General features: G+C 33.6%; 1 protein-coding gene across 1 annotated transcript; it reads left to right on the plus strand.

Moving 5' to 3' along the window:
• Positions 1 to 960: 960 nt before the first annotated feature.
• On the plus strand, positions 961 to 5,238 carry LOC130897587 (uncharacterized). The gene has a single exon (XM_057806521.1). The coding sequence runs from the start codon at positions 961 to 963 to the stop codon at positions 5,236 to 5,238; it is 4,278 nt and encodes a 1,425-aa protein (XP_057662504.1).
• Positions 5,239 to 17,761: the final 12,523 nt, after the last annotated feature.

Below are 17,761 nucleotides of genomic sequence, written 5' to 3' on the forward strand. Positions count from 1 at the left end.
ACAGTGAGAAAAAAGAATCCACAGTAAACAGAAACTAAACATACAGTGCGCGTTAAAACTAACGAACTATATCTAAATCAACTTAACGATTCTCTCTCACTTATCAAATCATAAAAAATCTTAACCTTACAAACGGGCAAAATTACGATTTACCTGAATAATCAAAATATCTCTCGCGTTACGACGCAACATAAAACGTGCAATTTTCTGTTACTTCGTTCAAGTATAACCGGAGAAATATACATATAAACTTCGCTATCTTTTGTAATCAACTATATATCACTGTGGACATTCTTGTTGATTTATCTTGTTGCTTATTTTGTACATCGATTTACGTGTAATATTGTCGTATTTAAGTGTTTTTATTAAACGTTACTTAAAATTACGACTGGTCCTTCATTCCGCAACCTCGTCGAAGAAAACAACACATCTACTTGGGTGCTGTAGTGAACGACAAACTCGACAGTCCACTTCATCCAACTAGTTCATTACAATCCCCCAAGATTGGTCCTTCGAGCCGGATCTAAACCAGTGCAACTCTAAACTAAACAAAATCTCATACACGTAAATCAAAGTGAACTCTCTCGCTAAGCAAAGTGCAAGAAAGTGAAAAGAACAAGTCATCGAGTGTGCCATCAGAAACATACAACCGATCGAATCATCTATAAACTCACACCTGTAGGCAAGAAACCGCAGGTATCTCTCATCGCTGGATTGGAAAAGGTCAGTTTATTCCAATTTTTTACTCATCAACATTTCGCTCAAGAAAACTTAAGAAAAAGACATTTATCTTTAAACTCTGTTGAAAAATTGCTTGCAATATTATTCAATTTTATATCTATATATTTAATTGTAAAAACACTGATTTATATAATATATAAAGCATTCCCAGCATCTGATTATATCCGATAAAAATATCATTAACTTTTTCGCTCTTAAACTTAAAATAAACAAACAACAATGGATTTAAAACATTTAATCAGCGAACGTGAATCTATTAAAGGTGAAATCACCAGAATAACTGAACAATTAGAATCAGAATTAAATAGTTTAGATGTCTTTGATCTGGAAATTCTACAAGAGGAAATTATCAAAAACTTTGAACAGTATAAAATCACACAAAATAAAGTAGAAAGTTATACACCCAAAAAAAATGAAAAAGAAATTCCAGATCAAGAAGATAGGAACAAAGTAGAAATTTATTATCGTAAAACTAGGAGTCAATTAGCTAGAGCAATCAAAAAATTAACTATATCTGAAAGTAGTTGTAATGAGTCAGTTAGGGAAAACAGATTAGATTCAAACCACAACTCAGGTACTAGATTACCTGAAATAAAAATAAAAAAGTTTTCAGGAAATCACACTGAATGGGAAAGTTTTTACAACTTGTTCAAAACTAGTGTTCTCGAAAATCCGCAACTAAAATCAGATGCTGAGAAATTATATTATTTAAAAAGTTATTTAGAAAGTGATGCACTACATATTGTAGACGTTTTACAAGTGAACGATAGAAACTTGCAAGTAGCTATAAACTTGTTAAGAGAAACTTATGAAAACAAAACAAAAATTGTACATGTATATTTCTCCGAATTATTGAACATACCGCAGTTAAGTAAGCACAATCCTACCGAACTTTCAAAATTTGCTACTATCTGTAGGCGTAACTGGACACTCCTACAGAATCTTGAGCTTGATCACAAAGTATTTTTAGAGGCATTAATAACTTATCTTTATCAACAAAAATTAGATTATGGTTTCAAAAAAGAGTTTGAAAAATGCAGGAACAGGGATACCTTACCAACAGTAGATGAATTTTTACAATTTCTTAAAGAGGAAATTGAAATAGTCGACAATGCCACTGGTAAAACTAGCCAATCGCAAACTTCGCAAAACTCAGTTTCGCACAAGAGGTCACAAAGTAAAGTAGCGTTTCATTCGCAATCACAACCAAAGTTCAATAAAAACTCAAAAAATCAATCATCTCAGCTTAAGAATAATTCGATTAAACAAAATCAAAACATGAACGGATGCGTTATGTGTTCAGACACTGCACATAAAATTTATACCTGTGAAACATTCCTATCGTTGCCCATTACTAAGCGTAATGAATTTGCCAAAACCAAAACATTGTGTGTAAACTGCTTAGGCACTAGACACAGTGCTGAAACCTGTCTGTCACAGAAGTCATGCTCCCATTGTCATAAAAGACATCATTCTCTTTTACATTTTCAAAACTCACGCAATGTAGAACAAAGGCATTCGTGCAATAACAATTTCAATCCACATAGTAACTCATACAATTCTCGGTCGCTAAATTCGAATTTCCAACAAAACCCTCAAACTTTTAATTTGGAAAGTCCTATTCAAATTCAGGACAGGCCGTCCACATCTCAAAGCATCCAAGAAAATCAAGCACGTCCAAATTCGTCTAGTCTATCAGCTCTCTCGATAAAAAACAACTTAGTGTTGTTAGCAACTGCACAAGCAACAATTTATAATCGACAGAATCAACCTGTTAAGGTAAGAATTCTTCTGGATAATGGAAGTCAGAATTCCTTTATCAGCAAAGAACTTGTACAAAAACTCAACTACACCCCGTATAAGAAAATCTTAAACATTTCAGGTATATCTGAAACTAGTACTTTGTCTAACGAAATGTTGGACATAGTGCTACACTCAAATGTTGACCCCTCGAAGAACTTCGAAATCTCTTGTGCTGTACTCGAAAAAATTACCACGACTATTCCGCAAGTGAAAGTGAATGTAGATCACATAACAATTCCTTCGCGGATAGTGAACAAATTAGCTGACAAGACCTTTGCCACACCCGGTAAAATAGATCTGTTAATAGGAGCAGATGTTTATTATGAATTGTTAACTTATGGTCTCATCAAACTAGGTGACGGCCTACCTACTCTCTTTAATACCCATTTGGGTTACGTTATCTCGGGAAGACTGAACTCCCGACAAGAATCAAAAAACCCACACGCTATCTCGCATCATGTAGCCAGTGAAACCGAAGACCCTAACCCGGACACTGAATTACAAAACACTCTCTGCAAATTCTGGGAGAACGAAGAACTCCCAAACCTAAAATCTCTATCAACCGAAGATGAACTGACAGAATTCATCTTCAAAACCACAACTAAAATTCTCCCGAACGGACATTTCCAAGTGGATATTCCGTTAAAGTCCGTCACAGAACACAAAAAGTTAGGTGACTCCCTCGCAGTTGCCAAAAAGAGATTTTTCTCTTTAGAAAAACGCTTACAACAAAATCCCGACCTCTATTCGGAATATAAGAAATTTATTCATGAATACTTATCTCTAGGACATGCGAAATATGTACCACTATCGTCGCAAAATTCACGTTGCGAAAACAAATATTTTATCCCTCACTTGCCAGTTTATCGACAAGACCGAGTTACGACTAAGCTGCGAGTCGTATTTGATGCTTCTTGTAAAACCAACTCTGGTTATTCATTAAACGACATTTGTCTCAAAGGTTATCAAACTCAACCCAACCTATACGACATATTGTGTAGGTTCAGAACCTTCAAATACGCGTTGATAGTTGATTTGGAGAAAATGTTCAGACAAATTCGAATAAATCCCAAAGACCTATTCCTCCAAAATATTTTGTGGAGAGACTCAGCAAAAGAACCATTAAAATGCATTGAATTACAAACAATAACTTACGGTATGAATTGTAGTCCATTCCTCTCAACGAGAGTTCTGAATGAGATTGCAAGTACCAATAAACATCTCCCTCTAGCCTCCGACGCTGTTCTTACGCAGACGTATGTAGACGACATTTTAACAGGGTGTGATTCAACCGAATCCCTTGAAAAACTCTATTTGGAACTTAAATCAATGCTTGAACCAGCTGGTTTCCACTTGCACAAGTGGGGATCTAACTCTCAAACCTTTCTAAGAAAGATATCGCAGACTCGAATAACTGAATTTGACATAAATTTAGATCAATCTCCGTCTAAAGTCTTAGGCGTAAAATGGAATCCCATAAGTGATGAGTTCCAAATATCGGTACCCACTGAACTCGTCAGTGAGGACAATATCACCAAGAGAAATATCTTATCACACATTTCACAGTGCTACGATCCTCTGGGGTTTGTAAACCCCGCTATCGTTAAGGGAAAAATGCTAATGCAAAAAATCTGGAAATTAAAGTGCAACTGGGATGATAAGATCACCGACAAAGAAATAAATAGGAAATGGCAAGAATTTCTAAGCACCATCTGCCAAATCAAGGACTTAAAAATTCCTCGTCTTATCTTCAATAACAAAGAAATAAGCAAAATCGAACTTCACTCCTTTTCAGATGCGAGTACTGAAGCGTACGGCGCATGTGTCTACATTAGAACTATCTACACTGATAAAACAGTTTCACGTGTACTGATATCAGCAAAATCACGCGTCGCACCTCTGAAAACTATCACAATTCCCAGACTTGAACTCTGTGGAATGCTATTATCCGCGAACCTGACTCAAGGAGTCAAAAACACTTTGGAACCTAAAGTCGACATAAACTCAGTTAACTTATGGACGGACTCTCAAATTGCACTGTGTTGGTGCAAAAGCCACCCAAGTCGATGGTCGACATTCGTATCAAACAGAGTAGCGAAAATACAAGCGCTAACAACAAATTTCCAATGGCGGCACGTAGGATCAAGCGATAATCCCGCTGACCTGCTGTCGCGTGGAAAATTCACACCTGAAATCTACTCCATGTGGTTTAATGGACCCAAATTCCTCAATGAGTTCAGTTCAGGTTTCCCCCAATACGAGATTAATAAGAATCTCGTCAACGTACATGAGGAAAGAAAGGTATCCCTGACAACCATTTCCGAACAATGTAACTTTTGGCAAAACACCTTTTCACGCTTCTCTTCATTTTCCAAATTACATCGCACAGTGGCGTACGTCCTACGATTTACACACAATTCGAGAAACAAAGAAAGTCAATTCAAAGGACCTCTGTCAGTCAGGGAACTAAATTCATCATTAAACTTCATTATCAAACAAGTTCAAAATCAGTCCTTTTCAACAGAAATAGCGGAACTTTCAAAGAATAAAAACTTATCAAATAAACAACTTATATCCTTAAAACCATTTCTAGATACATCCGGCTATCTCCGTGTCGGAGGTAGACTGGAAAACGCTGAAATATCCTTTGACCAAAAACACCCTATCTTCCCGCTATCGCGCTTTCTTTCTTAAATGAAGCAGAGACTTCATTTCCGGCGGGAGAATGTTGCGATTCAACATATGGTAAATACCATAATCGTTAAGACTTTCACAATTTTAGGAAATTTTAGACAATGACAAATGTCGAGTGTCCTTTGTACCTTTAAACCCCTAATAAATAACTCTCTCTCCGCAAGAGACCAATCGTTAAATTTCTAAAGTGTCACTAATAACTTTCTCTCAAATAAACACAAAAGCAATTACTATTGAAAACTTTTAAAAACCTTCATTATACTTTTACAAACTATTCCAAGTTCATCTGGTCAACCCTTATACAAACAAAAGAGAAATTTCAAAAAATCTGCTTGAAAAATATAGATTCTTTTTATTGCTTCACGGCAATTAACACAAAATATTACCACGATATTGGGATATTTTTAACCCCCATTTTAGCCCATATAAATAAAATTTAACATTCATGCAAGAGACAGTAAGAGAGCAGAAAGTAACACAGTACAGAACAGTGAGAAAAAAGAATCCACAGTAAACAGAAACTAAACATACAGTGCGCGTTAAAACTAACGAACTATATCTAAATCAACTTAACGATTCTCTCTCACTTATCAAATCATAAAAAATCTTAACCTTACAAACGGGCAAAATTACGATTTACCTGAATAATCAAAATATCTCTCGCGTTACGACGCAACATAAAACGTGCAATTTTCTGTTACTTCGTTCAAGTATAACCGGAGAAATATACATATAAACTTCGCTATCTTTTGTAATCAACTATATATCACTGTGGACATTCTTGTTGATTTATCTTGTTGCTTATTTTGTACATCGATTTACGTGTAATATTGTCGTATTTAAGTGTTTTTATTAAACGTTACTTAAAATTACGACTGGTCCTTCATTCCGCAACCTCGTCGAAGAAAACAACACATCTACTTGGGTGCTGTAGTGAACGACAAACTCGACAGTCCACTTCATCCAACTAGTTCATTACAATCCCCCAAGAACTATTTCACACTGTTTCTTGGCCTGTTTTAGCATCAACATCTCCGAGGATTAGTTTGGTATCGTAGTCTGGTAACTTTGTAACAACTTCTTCTAGTTGGGCATAGAATAGATCTTTTTCCTCATCTTCATTATCCTCTGTGGGGGCATAGAGACTTATTATTGATATATTTTAAAATTTTCCCTCAACTCTAATAGGGCATATTTTTTCACTAACTACTTCATACGCTATCACAGATTCTAAAATAGATTTTTTGACAGCAAAAACTACACCTGCGTAGTGTCTACCGTCATCATAGCCACTTTGTTTCTTGGAGAGCAGCTATATATGTTCTGTAGGCATCCATATCCATTGTGTTAGGGTTTCGTAACAGTGTTTTTTACAAGATAGGGTCGTTAGCCCTATGCTCAACCCCCAATCTGACCTACTTATGGTCAGTGGGTCCATCGGACCCAGCCTGGAGGACTGCTTAGCAGATCCACCGACCGTTCCCCTATCCGCCACCTTGGGGACGCTCCGTATACGCCGAAATAAGACAGCGCACCGAGAGCTGCGTCATATGGTTGGAAAATGAAATCGTCTCCTGAGTACCTATCATCATTTTCAATTATACATGTTCGAATAAGCATACTCGTGTTTTCTAAAGCACCTTACATAATTCTCCATTCAAACTATTCGAAAAAAAAATCTTAAAATCCTGCCCATACGTTCAATTTGATTTGATTTTTGTAGTAATCAGAGACATTTTTGTTAGCTCAACAAATCAGTTACATCGATTTATAAAAAATTCATAATCATTTGAAATACAAAAACTTTGCACTTTGCAAATTTATTTTCGTCATCATAATCTCACATAGCTCTAATAGTTTTTTTTTTGTTGATTTGGCTTATTTCAAAACTCTACAAACGTATTGTGCGAAAAACTAGATTTGTTCTGTGAGTTACGTTAATGAACATTGTTTATTAAACTTTATTGCATAGGCACGAGGCACTTTGTAAAACATATAAATATTGTAAACTTGTAATAGAATTAGATTCTGTTTTGTCAATGTATTCAATAAACTTTTCTCAACGTGTAATTCGTTTTTAAAAATGCCTTCTCGAAGTTCAGTAACGTAATTGGCGCAGTCAGTAGGATATTTCGGAAATTTAACGTATCACACGGGAAATTTTTCGTTTTAACGATTAACCGGAATATTCGATTTTGTGTTCGGAAACTGTGAATTCGAGTGCATATCTAAGAACTGCAGATAGTTCGAGTGGAAATCGAGCGATTCCAGCGGTTCCAGTGGACGACACCAGTGAAGAACTTCAGAAGAGCTAGAAAAGGAGGACCACGATTTTCCTGTGCTAAGAACTAACATCGTTCCAACCTTTAGGAACTCTAGAATATGATAGCTTTAGTTGTAACGTAAGTGCTCATTATTATTTCCTTTTTCTACAATTAATAATTCAGTGGTTATATAAATATATAATCGTTAGTATATTTTGATGAGCGAATTTGAAGTAGAAAACATATATTATTTGAAAGTATATTATTTGAAAGCATTTTAAATTTTCGACCAAGCGAAGATAATAATTTTGAAAATAGTTCCAGTGAAAATAGAAAATATAGATTTAAAAATGACCAGATAATGTGTTGAACACAACACTTAGAGCTATTATAGGAAAATTAACAAGTAGAGCTCAAATATTAATTAATTAATTAAAATCATGGGATGAAATCAAACAAGCTTTAAATTTAAGTTTTGGAGATCAACGAGACATTGACTGTTTGGTTCAAGATCTTATTAACCTAAAACCATTTAAGAATGAAACCCCTTATAATTTTGGTATGCGATACAAAGATTCTAGGAGCCTCATTATCTCTAAATTAAACACTTTACATTTATACTTAAGCGAAAAACAATTACATCTTAGGAACTACGATAATTCAGCTTTAAGAACTTTTGTTCGTGGCTTACCTTTACCTATACAAACTAACATACGTTTATGATCACCTGACAGTCTAGAAAAGGCAATGAGCTTAGTTGTAGAAGAAGAAAACTTCTTGTACTCTGCTCTAAGATTAAGTAATTTGAATTCAAATGTGTCATTCAAATCTAGTTTATGAGTTACACCTAGTAGAAAGCAAAATCTCAATAATTACTCCACAGATCATAACAATGTACAATAATTTCAACCACCCCGTCCAATATTTCCACCTAATTTAATAACTCGTCTTCCAGCATCATACCCACCGAGGTACACAAAACATTCTCCTACAAATCCGTCTTACAGTAATTGGCGTCCAAATAACCACTATCCAACTCAACGTCATCTATTTTTCACAAACCAATATTACAGAAATATCAAATAATCAGACTCAGATGTTCATACTCTCACGAGCCCAAGCAAAGTAACTTAATCTGTATGAACGCATTCAAAACAAATCTGCCATTTATAGAAATTCCAGAAATAAATGCAACATTTTTAGTAGACACAGGAAGCTCGAAGTTACTTATAAATCCGAAACTAGCGTATACATTTTATAAGAATTACATATTTAACGAAAAATTTAATATTCAAACTGCTCATAATATTAGTTATCACGACGAGGTAGCGTATATTCCATTGTACAATATTTTTAATTTACAAGAGTCTCACAAATTTTATCTTTTCAAGTTTAGTGAATAATTTGATGGAATCATAGGCATAAATTTACTTAAACAATTAAATGCTTAACTTAGTAAAAAGCAAATTATCACTCCTAATACAATTATTCCTCTAATATTTGGTACAGATGCTGATAAAAATATAAAAAGTTATTCTTTAATTATATCAGGTCGTACTCAATAAGTTGTAAAATTACTAGTTAATTATAAAAATGGCATTGGAATATTAGATGACGAAATGGTCTTCAAACACCAAAAGCATTGGTAAATATAGTCAATAATTTTGCAATAACCACAATAATAAATTCAAATGAGAACCCTGTCAAGCTGGATATTCATGAACCTTTTAACATTGAACCCTTGAATTTAGTTGAAGTAAATTTTTTAGAAAAAATGGAAGTAGAATCAGAAATAAACTTAGGTAATTCCAATAATAATAATAAATTGAAAGAAAATTTAAAAAATATAAGATTAGATCATTGCAATAGAGAAGAAAAGGAAGCGTTGAGAGAACTTTGCTATGAATACAGAGACATTTTTTATTCCGAATGTATTCCTTTAAGTTTTACCAACGAAATCAAACATAAAATTATGTTAATCGACGATTAACGACGATCCAATATACACTAAATCTTATCGGTTCCCGGAAATTCATCGAGAAGTGAAAAGACAAATGGGAAAAATGTTGAAAGAAGGTATTATAGAAGAATTTATTTCACCGTTTTCTGCACCTGTTTGGTTCGTACTAAAATGATCAGATGCTTCCGGCAAGAAAAAATGGAGACTGGTAATAGATTACCGCAAACTAAATGAAAAATCAATTCAAAAACTTTATCCAATCCTAAGAATAAGCGAGATCATGGACAGACAGGGAAGAGCTAACTATTTTACATCCTTGGATTTAGCTAGTGGCTTCCACCAAACCGAAGTTGACTCCGAAGACGTACCCAAAACTGCCTTTAGCTCCCCACAAGGTCACTTTCAATTCAAGAGAATGCCTTTTGGACTCAAGAATGCCCCATCTACATTTCAAAGCGTAATGGACAATATATTACGAGGACTTACTGACGAAACCTGTATTATTTACCTTAAAGATATCCTAATTTACAGTATCTTCAAGAGCACATAAAGAGAGTTAAACAAGTATTTGACAGACTGAGAAATTTTAACTCAAAGATACAACTCGACAAATTCCTTCAAAAATCTATAGTATACTACTATCCCGAGAAAATTTATGTAATAAAAACCTTCCCGATTCCCAAAACCCAAACCTCTTTTTGGATATTACCGCCGTTTCATACCAAATTTTGCCAAACTGACAAAACCCATGACGAAATGCTTGAAAAAAGAAATGCGAATAATTCATGATAAGGAGTTCACAGACTCTTTTCAAAATTGTGAAGAAATTCTATTACAATATCCAGACTTTTCCAAACCAATGATTCTAACAACCGACAGTAGTAACTATTCCCTTGGTTTTCTATTATCACAAGGTACCCTTCCAATAACAAACCGAAATTTTAGAATTCTTACGAGAATAAGAGTAGTAGAGTAGAGTAGTTTTCTCTAAAGAGAAAACTCTTTAGAACAAGAAAACAATTCTACCGACGAGGAAAATAAATATTATCTCAGACATACAATTACAGCCTCCTAAAAATGTCACTAATATACCTCCAAATTTACGAGACGACTTCAATATAACTGAACCTGACTGGACGAAACCTTCTACCCCTAAATCCAATTCCTCAACTATTCATTCAGCTTTTGAAACAACTCACCAAGGAATTCCTATATTAGATGAAATTATTAATAACAAAGTTCACCAAATTTTAGTATATCCAAAACTATATCACAAACTAGATATCTCTCACGATACAAACGAAAATCACAAGATTACGAAAGTTTAAATTCTAGAAAATGACAACGAACGTTTTATATTCGAATTTTTAGTAGAGAACACAGATCTTAACAATACATTCTATCTTTAATTTTACAAAGACAACTTGTATCATGATTTTAATAGTGTTTATTTAAAACATTTCTCTTCAAATCAACCAAGACTTATCAAATGCACTAAATTAGTTAATACTGTATCAGATAAAGAAGAACATATCCTTTTACTCAGAAATTACAATGAAAGCAAAACCACACACAGAGGAATTCAAAAAACCTTCGAAAAATTAAAAGTAAATTACTATTGGAAAAATATGAAAAAATACGATTACTAATTTCATTTATTCTTGTACAATTTGTTAGAAAAATAAATATGGTAGACAAAAACCTTATGTTCCGCTAATGTTAACCAAATTATACACATCGACGTTTTTGTTTACAACGGAAAATCTAACCTTAACAGATGCATTCACAAAATTCGCACAAGCAGTGCACATTCCTTCTAAAACAGCTGTTATTATAAGTAAAGCTGTAATAAAATATTTCACATAGTTCGGAGTACCACAGTTTTTTTTAGATAAAAGTACAGAATTCAATAACGATACTATTAAAGAACTTTTAGCATTACACAAAATTAAAATACATTTCACCATAACTGGTGAATAAATTCAACTCTATAGCCGAAAGAGTTCATTCAACCTTGATTGAACATCTTAGAATACTACGAGAACTTTACCCCAACGAAGATGATTTAATGGATTACGAAATAATAGATTACAATAATTCTATACACAGTTCTACAAGTTTCACCCCTTTTGAACTTACCTTTGGTCATACAGATTCTAGAAACCCAAACGAAATTTTCATACCCCAAACTTTCTATAATGACTATGTAGATAATCCTCGAACAAAATTACATCATGGTTATAAAGACGTACAAGAAAAATTAAAAGAAAACAAAGAAAAAATTCTACAAAAACGGTGATCTAATGGTGACTCGAATAGTGAATTCAAAATTACTCAAATACTTGACAGAAATCGTGTTGAAATTTCTGGAAAATTATTTAAACATAATAAACTTGAAGCACATAATGACATTGTTCACATAAATGAACTAAAAACACCTTCCATTTCAGTTTCCTCTTTTGGACCGCCGAAGGAATTAGATGCACACAAATTCCATAACGTAAACAATAATCCTGATTTCCTACCCTTACGACTAGGTACAGCACATATACAAACAGACTTTTGGACTTTCATACATGTTTATGACATTACAAATATAACCGACCACTTTTTATATTTAAGGGACCAATATGATAATCTATACGAATCTTTTTCAAATCATCCTAGCATATTCAACTTCACAAAATACTTTGATAACTCCTACCACATAATTCAAATAATAGAAAATAAAATTACTTTAGAAATAGAACAATTAAACCCATTATGGGGAAAACATGCGAAGCGATCTCTTTTTGACGGAATTGGCTCAGCAATAAAAATTTAGATCAAGAAGATGCAATCCGATATGACGAAGCTATTAAAGCCTTATCTAATAATTAAAATAGTATCAAAACATTACTCACACATCAAATTACATTACTAGAATCATCTATTAAATCATTCGGAAATAATTCCAGAATACTATCCCGCAATCAAGAAATATCGAGCGCACGTATTAATTACTTACAAAAAGAATTACGGAATCTGAAGATAGAAATTTAAAGTACAAATCAGCTAAGAAAAGGCCAGACGCGTCATAACTGACAAAGTCCGCAATAACATGTTATTCGTTTTTAGAAAGGCCTTCTGGAAGTTCAGTAACGTAATTTGTGCCTAAATGAATAAATACTCTATGCATAATTATTTTTCACGAGCTCGACGAAATTTTCTTACTAGATCTAATACCTAGAAGTAATGAAGTTGCTTGTATTCTTCTTCTTTTCTGAGGCTGAATAAATGAATTTGTTATTCTTCCCACATTATTAATTCTCAACTCATTTGCAATATCATTTTGGAAGTATCAAAAATTTCAAATTACAAAAATTTCGTAGGAGTGATCAAGTACCAGATTTTAACAATATTTGTTTAAATATGCTTATGTGAGACATTGACAATAACAACTAATTTATTTTAAATGCAATGGCTTGTATATTATTACTTTTTTCGATTTTTTTGAAATTTATGCAGAATCTCCTAAACATATTTTCAACTGTTTTGGACATATTTATTACAAAAATTTATATAAAAATGCAATTTGCTACATTACACTGAAAACATGCTTCTCAAGTGTAGCTCATCTAATTGCAAAATTGATTCGCCTTTTTAAATCACATAAGTTGAGGAGTTCAGTTTTATATACAATATTTTCGACATATCTTTACAAAAAGATTTGGAAAAATTTGTCTTAGGTACTGCCGGACATTGATTTAATAATTTGGTCGTGTATTTCAATTCAATGAATCGTTTTTTTTTTGTATTGTTACGTACAGTTAACGAAATTCAAATGACAATATCATCGACACAGCCACGCAAGCAGACAACAAATTACTAAGGCTATGAATTTTAATAAAAAAGAATCAAATCTTCATATTTATCATTAAATAGGAACGCTGCAATAGTTTTCGCTTACATTCTCAATATCAAAAGCTAAATAGAAAATAAGCTGTGAGTATTATATAGCGAGTTTCCTTTTTCTAATATTAATTTTCTAAGTAAATAAGATATGACGTGGAGTAATCACCACCCAAATGTGGTAAGTATACCTGTAACCCGTCGACAAGGGATAACTCTTTGGTAATTATTACTCACGTCCTTCAAAATAGTTCCAAAATGCGTTATTTAAAACTTAAAGAGGAAAAAATATATCAACTTCTCTTTCCGTTTCTAATAGATGATAATGTTATAGTAGCAATCAAGCAACGTGTATCTAATAAAGTGTAGAGTTTGTGAGCTCAGGGCTTTCAGAATTAGAAGTTATTATAGAAATAATTCTAGATGAGAACTTTTTGACAGTGGCGACGTACGTAAAGCTAGCCCTCGACACGACAATAATGCAAGCACGCGACTTACGAGAGGTAATAGATAGACGGACTTGCGATAGACGTTTGTGTTTGAAGTTTAGTCAGTAGGTTGTGCATAGTCATTGCTTTCTTTGAACTTGAATTACTCTAACATTTATCAAATTTTTAATCAGGGAAAGATATACATAAGCCTTTAGCACTAAGCAAAAGATTCCAGAAGGGAAAGGTACCTTAGCTTGGGATCAAATAATATTGGTTGACATTAATTGAAACGAGTCATCGCTGATAACAAGAGTTGGATTTTTTATTACTAAAGTGCTAAAGCATGGAATTGAGCACGTCAGATTCACACACAAGCTCAAAAACGCAAAAATGAACACAACAAAGATCATATACAATCTTACTTTTTTCTTTGATACTCAGGTAATTTCTTACAAATAAATGTTCCCTTAAAGATAAACATTGAATCCATGCTTCTATTAATACCCATTTTTTGACAAAAAAACATTTTTGTACCTCTTCAACCTCCTTTCGCACGTGGATTCTCCCAGCACAGCTCTAATGAAAAAACCGTCTCCACATTCCGTGGTTTCCCAATACAATTACTTTGGAGGAGACAATATCCAATTGTATAACTTATTCGAAATAACTTTACTTGAATAAAGGGAATTTAAAGCATCAGTTCCATCACTAAAATTCTGAACCTTGTAAACACAATAGAAAATTGATTATTTGACAACTGTTGATGGGAAGAACTAGTTTTACAGTAATTTCAATTAAATGAATTGGTGAGAGCAAAGTTAGATGACGATGATTTCAAAAATGTTATATTTGTGATTTTTCCTATATTTGAACCAGTTTAACTACAGAAATTACCAGTTGAAATGGATTTAATTTGTCCAATAATCATATATTCTCATCTTGTTGTTGCTTTAATTTCGTTCTAACGCACTTCACTAAACAATAATATAATCAATAGCCAGCTTAAATCTGACACCACATTCTTTATATATAATCGGTATAAGTTAAGCCTAGCCGCTACATGCCTTTACCTTCTTATTGTTTCTCACTTACACGAACCTAGACGAGCCTAGGTTGTATCCACAGACCACACTGTGGTCTGTGGTTGTATCGAAGAGAAATTCATTTTGTTTCCAGACAGAAAAGCGATCAGATCTCGAACGCTTAGATCTCAGTAGGGCTACGCAGCTCCCTAGAAATTCAGGACGCGCTATTTTAGTTTTCTATTTTGGTTTATATCGTTTTGTGTGTTGTATAGTAAGTTTCAATATTTATCGTTCTATTATTATTGTGCTACCTTTTCGGAATCCTCGACTATAAGAATAGCCCCCAATGTTACATTGTTGTTATTATCTTCATAATTTAGAAGTCGCTGACAAAGCAAGGGGGTTTTGATATTCATATGGATATTGAATCTATATGAATAGCAATTTTTCAAACTAAAATGAATCAGTTTATTTCCACTAAATAGTGCAACATCCATCTATTTTCCAATTTACGATGCAATAATCAATACGAGCTTCCTCATATTAATATTTCGCATTTGTTTAGTAAAATCACTTTGCCTGATTTGATTGATTGACGGAGTGGTCAATTAGTTCATTTGCAATAACAGGCAATTTCAAGTTTCATAATTATTTGTTAATCAGTTTTAAAACTAAATATATCCTGATATGAATAAATGATTTTTTTCAATTAACGTATGAATTTTTTTATCTTTATAAGAATTTCAATCTGCTATATCCTGATAATGGACTTTTTTTCTTATTATTTATACTAGTAGATATATTGATTTGTATATTTATAAGGTTTTCTACATTTACTAATATAACTTCAATGTAATATAAATACTACGTATGTGAAAATTATAACTATAGGTCTAATAGGTCTCTCCAAAAATTTGAAAATTTATGTTTTGGCCGTCTTTTGCACGAAATATTGGCTAAACTATGTATCCCACGAGGAAGTCATGACAAATGAAGTTGTAGAGCAGTTATTTGGCTTCAATTTAAGCCAACCTCAACGCAAGTTATAAGGAAAAATCAAAACATGAACAAAATCCGATTTCTCAAGAAATGGAGCTCTCAACAGTATAGCAGTTATCCTGTACAAAATTGCGAATTTAATGATAGGAAATGTTGGGATATTGTTCGAGGATGACAAGGGAAGCTTAATCCTAGTTTCTTTGACAAAAAAGCCTATGCTTGATCGGGGTGGTCAAAATACCGCGATTTTTTCTGACGTCTTTCGGTTTTTGGCGTATATCACAAAAAATATGCGTCGTAAGTAAGTAAGAACAGCCCTCAAGTCCGGGGAGTAAACGACCTCGCCGTAACGACACCCTCCCCATAACGGTACCTCCCAGCTCGCCCTTATTTCTGTTGAGGGGCTTGTGAGTTGATCGTGAATTTTGTGACTTTAACGCGTTTTTGGTGGATATGGCGTCGTCGTCAGTGCCTCAGCTGTGTTTCATTTGCGAGGAGAGTTTGACATAAGAAAATGGAGTGGTTATTGTTAAGAAGAAAGGGATTGCTTCTAGTGACAAACGCAAGAACCCTCAACATCGTCAGTTTCTCGAGCCATTGGAAGAATTAAATGTGCACGCGAAATGCCAAAAGCAGTATAACCATGAGAGAATGATTTAGGCTTTTTTGCGTCGACATGAGAGTATTGCATCTACTTCTGCTGCCTCCAAACCAACTCGGTCAAAGGAGCTTCCTTTTCAGTTTGACAATACGTGCTTTCTATGTGAGGACAAAGTTGATGATGAATACAGACAAAAACAGGTGAAGATGAATGTCGAAAGACGCAATGCTATGGTGATAGTGACGCTCCCAGGTGTTGCACAGACGATTTTGGCAAAAGCGAGAGAGCGAGATGACGAGTGGGGGAAAATCGCGGAACGTATAACCCTTTTGGAGGAGGGGTTACAAACAGATTTAATTGCAGTCAATGCTGAATACCACGATAAATGTCTGGTAAATTTTTACAAAATGCCAGGACGTGCCGCGAAAAGGGCTGGACGTGTCAGTACTCCAACCTATGTTCAAGCCATGGATATTATATACACGTTCCTGAAGAGAATAGTGATGAGTGTCAATTTACCCTTGGTCAATTGCTCGATTGCACTTGTATCATAAATAACCAATTCACTATATTTTTCCCACTATGATAAACAGAGCATAAGACAATTGGATTTCTTTATGTTTATTTTAGTTTTAATATTATTCGATCGATTTCTGCGTTGCAAAATTAATTTTAGAATATCTAATACACCTATCTCATCGTGAACTAGTCTTTTAAGAAAAATTTCATTTTATACTACAAAAAAACCGTACCCCTCAGATGCTGTAATGGATATTTTATCTCATTTGTCGGGAACTACGGACGAATTTTGGAATTTGAATTCTGAAGAATATAATTAAAATGACAACAATCGAAATAATACGTGTGACATAAACTCCATACCATTCATATTTGAAGACGGTACTATTATAGAGATAGAGTTAAAAATTTGGATTATGAAATTATCGATAAAAACATACCTAGGGAAAGAAGAAATTTAAGATTTGAAAGAGAAATTCTTAAAAATATTATGGAGACAGAAAAATTTGGTTTTCATATGCCAATATGCCACACCGTACGAGCCAAACAGATTATTAAGTCTAACACCTTAGATATGACAGTTTCATGGAATTTGCTTGTCAAATGTACGGTATTTTTGTCAACACCTCAAAGGTGCTTATTTATTAATGAACGCGCCACAATATGTGTTAGCAAAACCTCTTGGCATTGATTATCGAATGTATTTTAATGATATTTATACGTCAATGCTATTTATTGTATATTTTCTTATATAGTTTCTTGTGTTCTTTGAAAAGATCTAGAAAATTAGCAAACTGCTTTACTGGCGAAATTTTTATGATTGAATTAAAACA

The sequence above is a fragment of the Diorhabda carinulata genome, chromosome 8, assembly GCF_026250575.1.
Source record: "Diorhabda carinulata isolate Delta chromosome 8, icDioCari1.1, whole genome shotgun sequence".
Lineage (NCBI taxonomy): Eukaryota > Metazoa > Arthropoda > Insecta > Coleoptera > Chrysomelidae > Diorhabda > Diorhabda carinulata.

Bases quoted from the DNA above. Each gene is read 5' to 3' on its own strand.
- LOC130897587 (XM_057806521.1), top strand. From the start codon at position 961: ATGGATTTAAAACATTTAATCAGCGAACGTGAATCTATTAAAGGTGAA.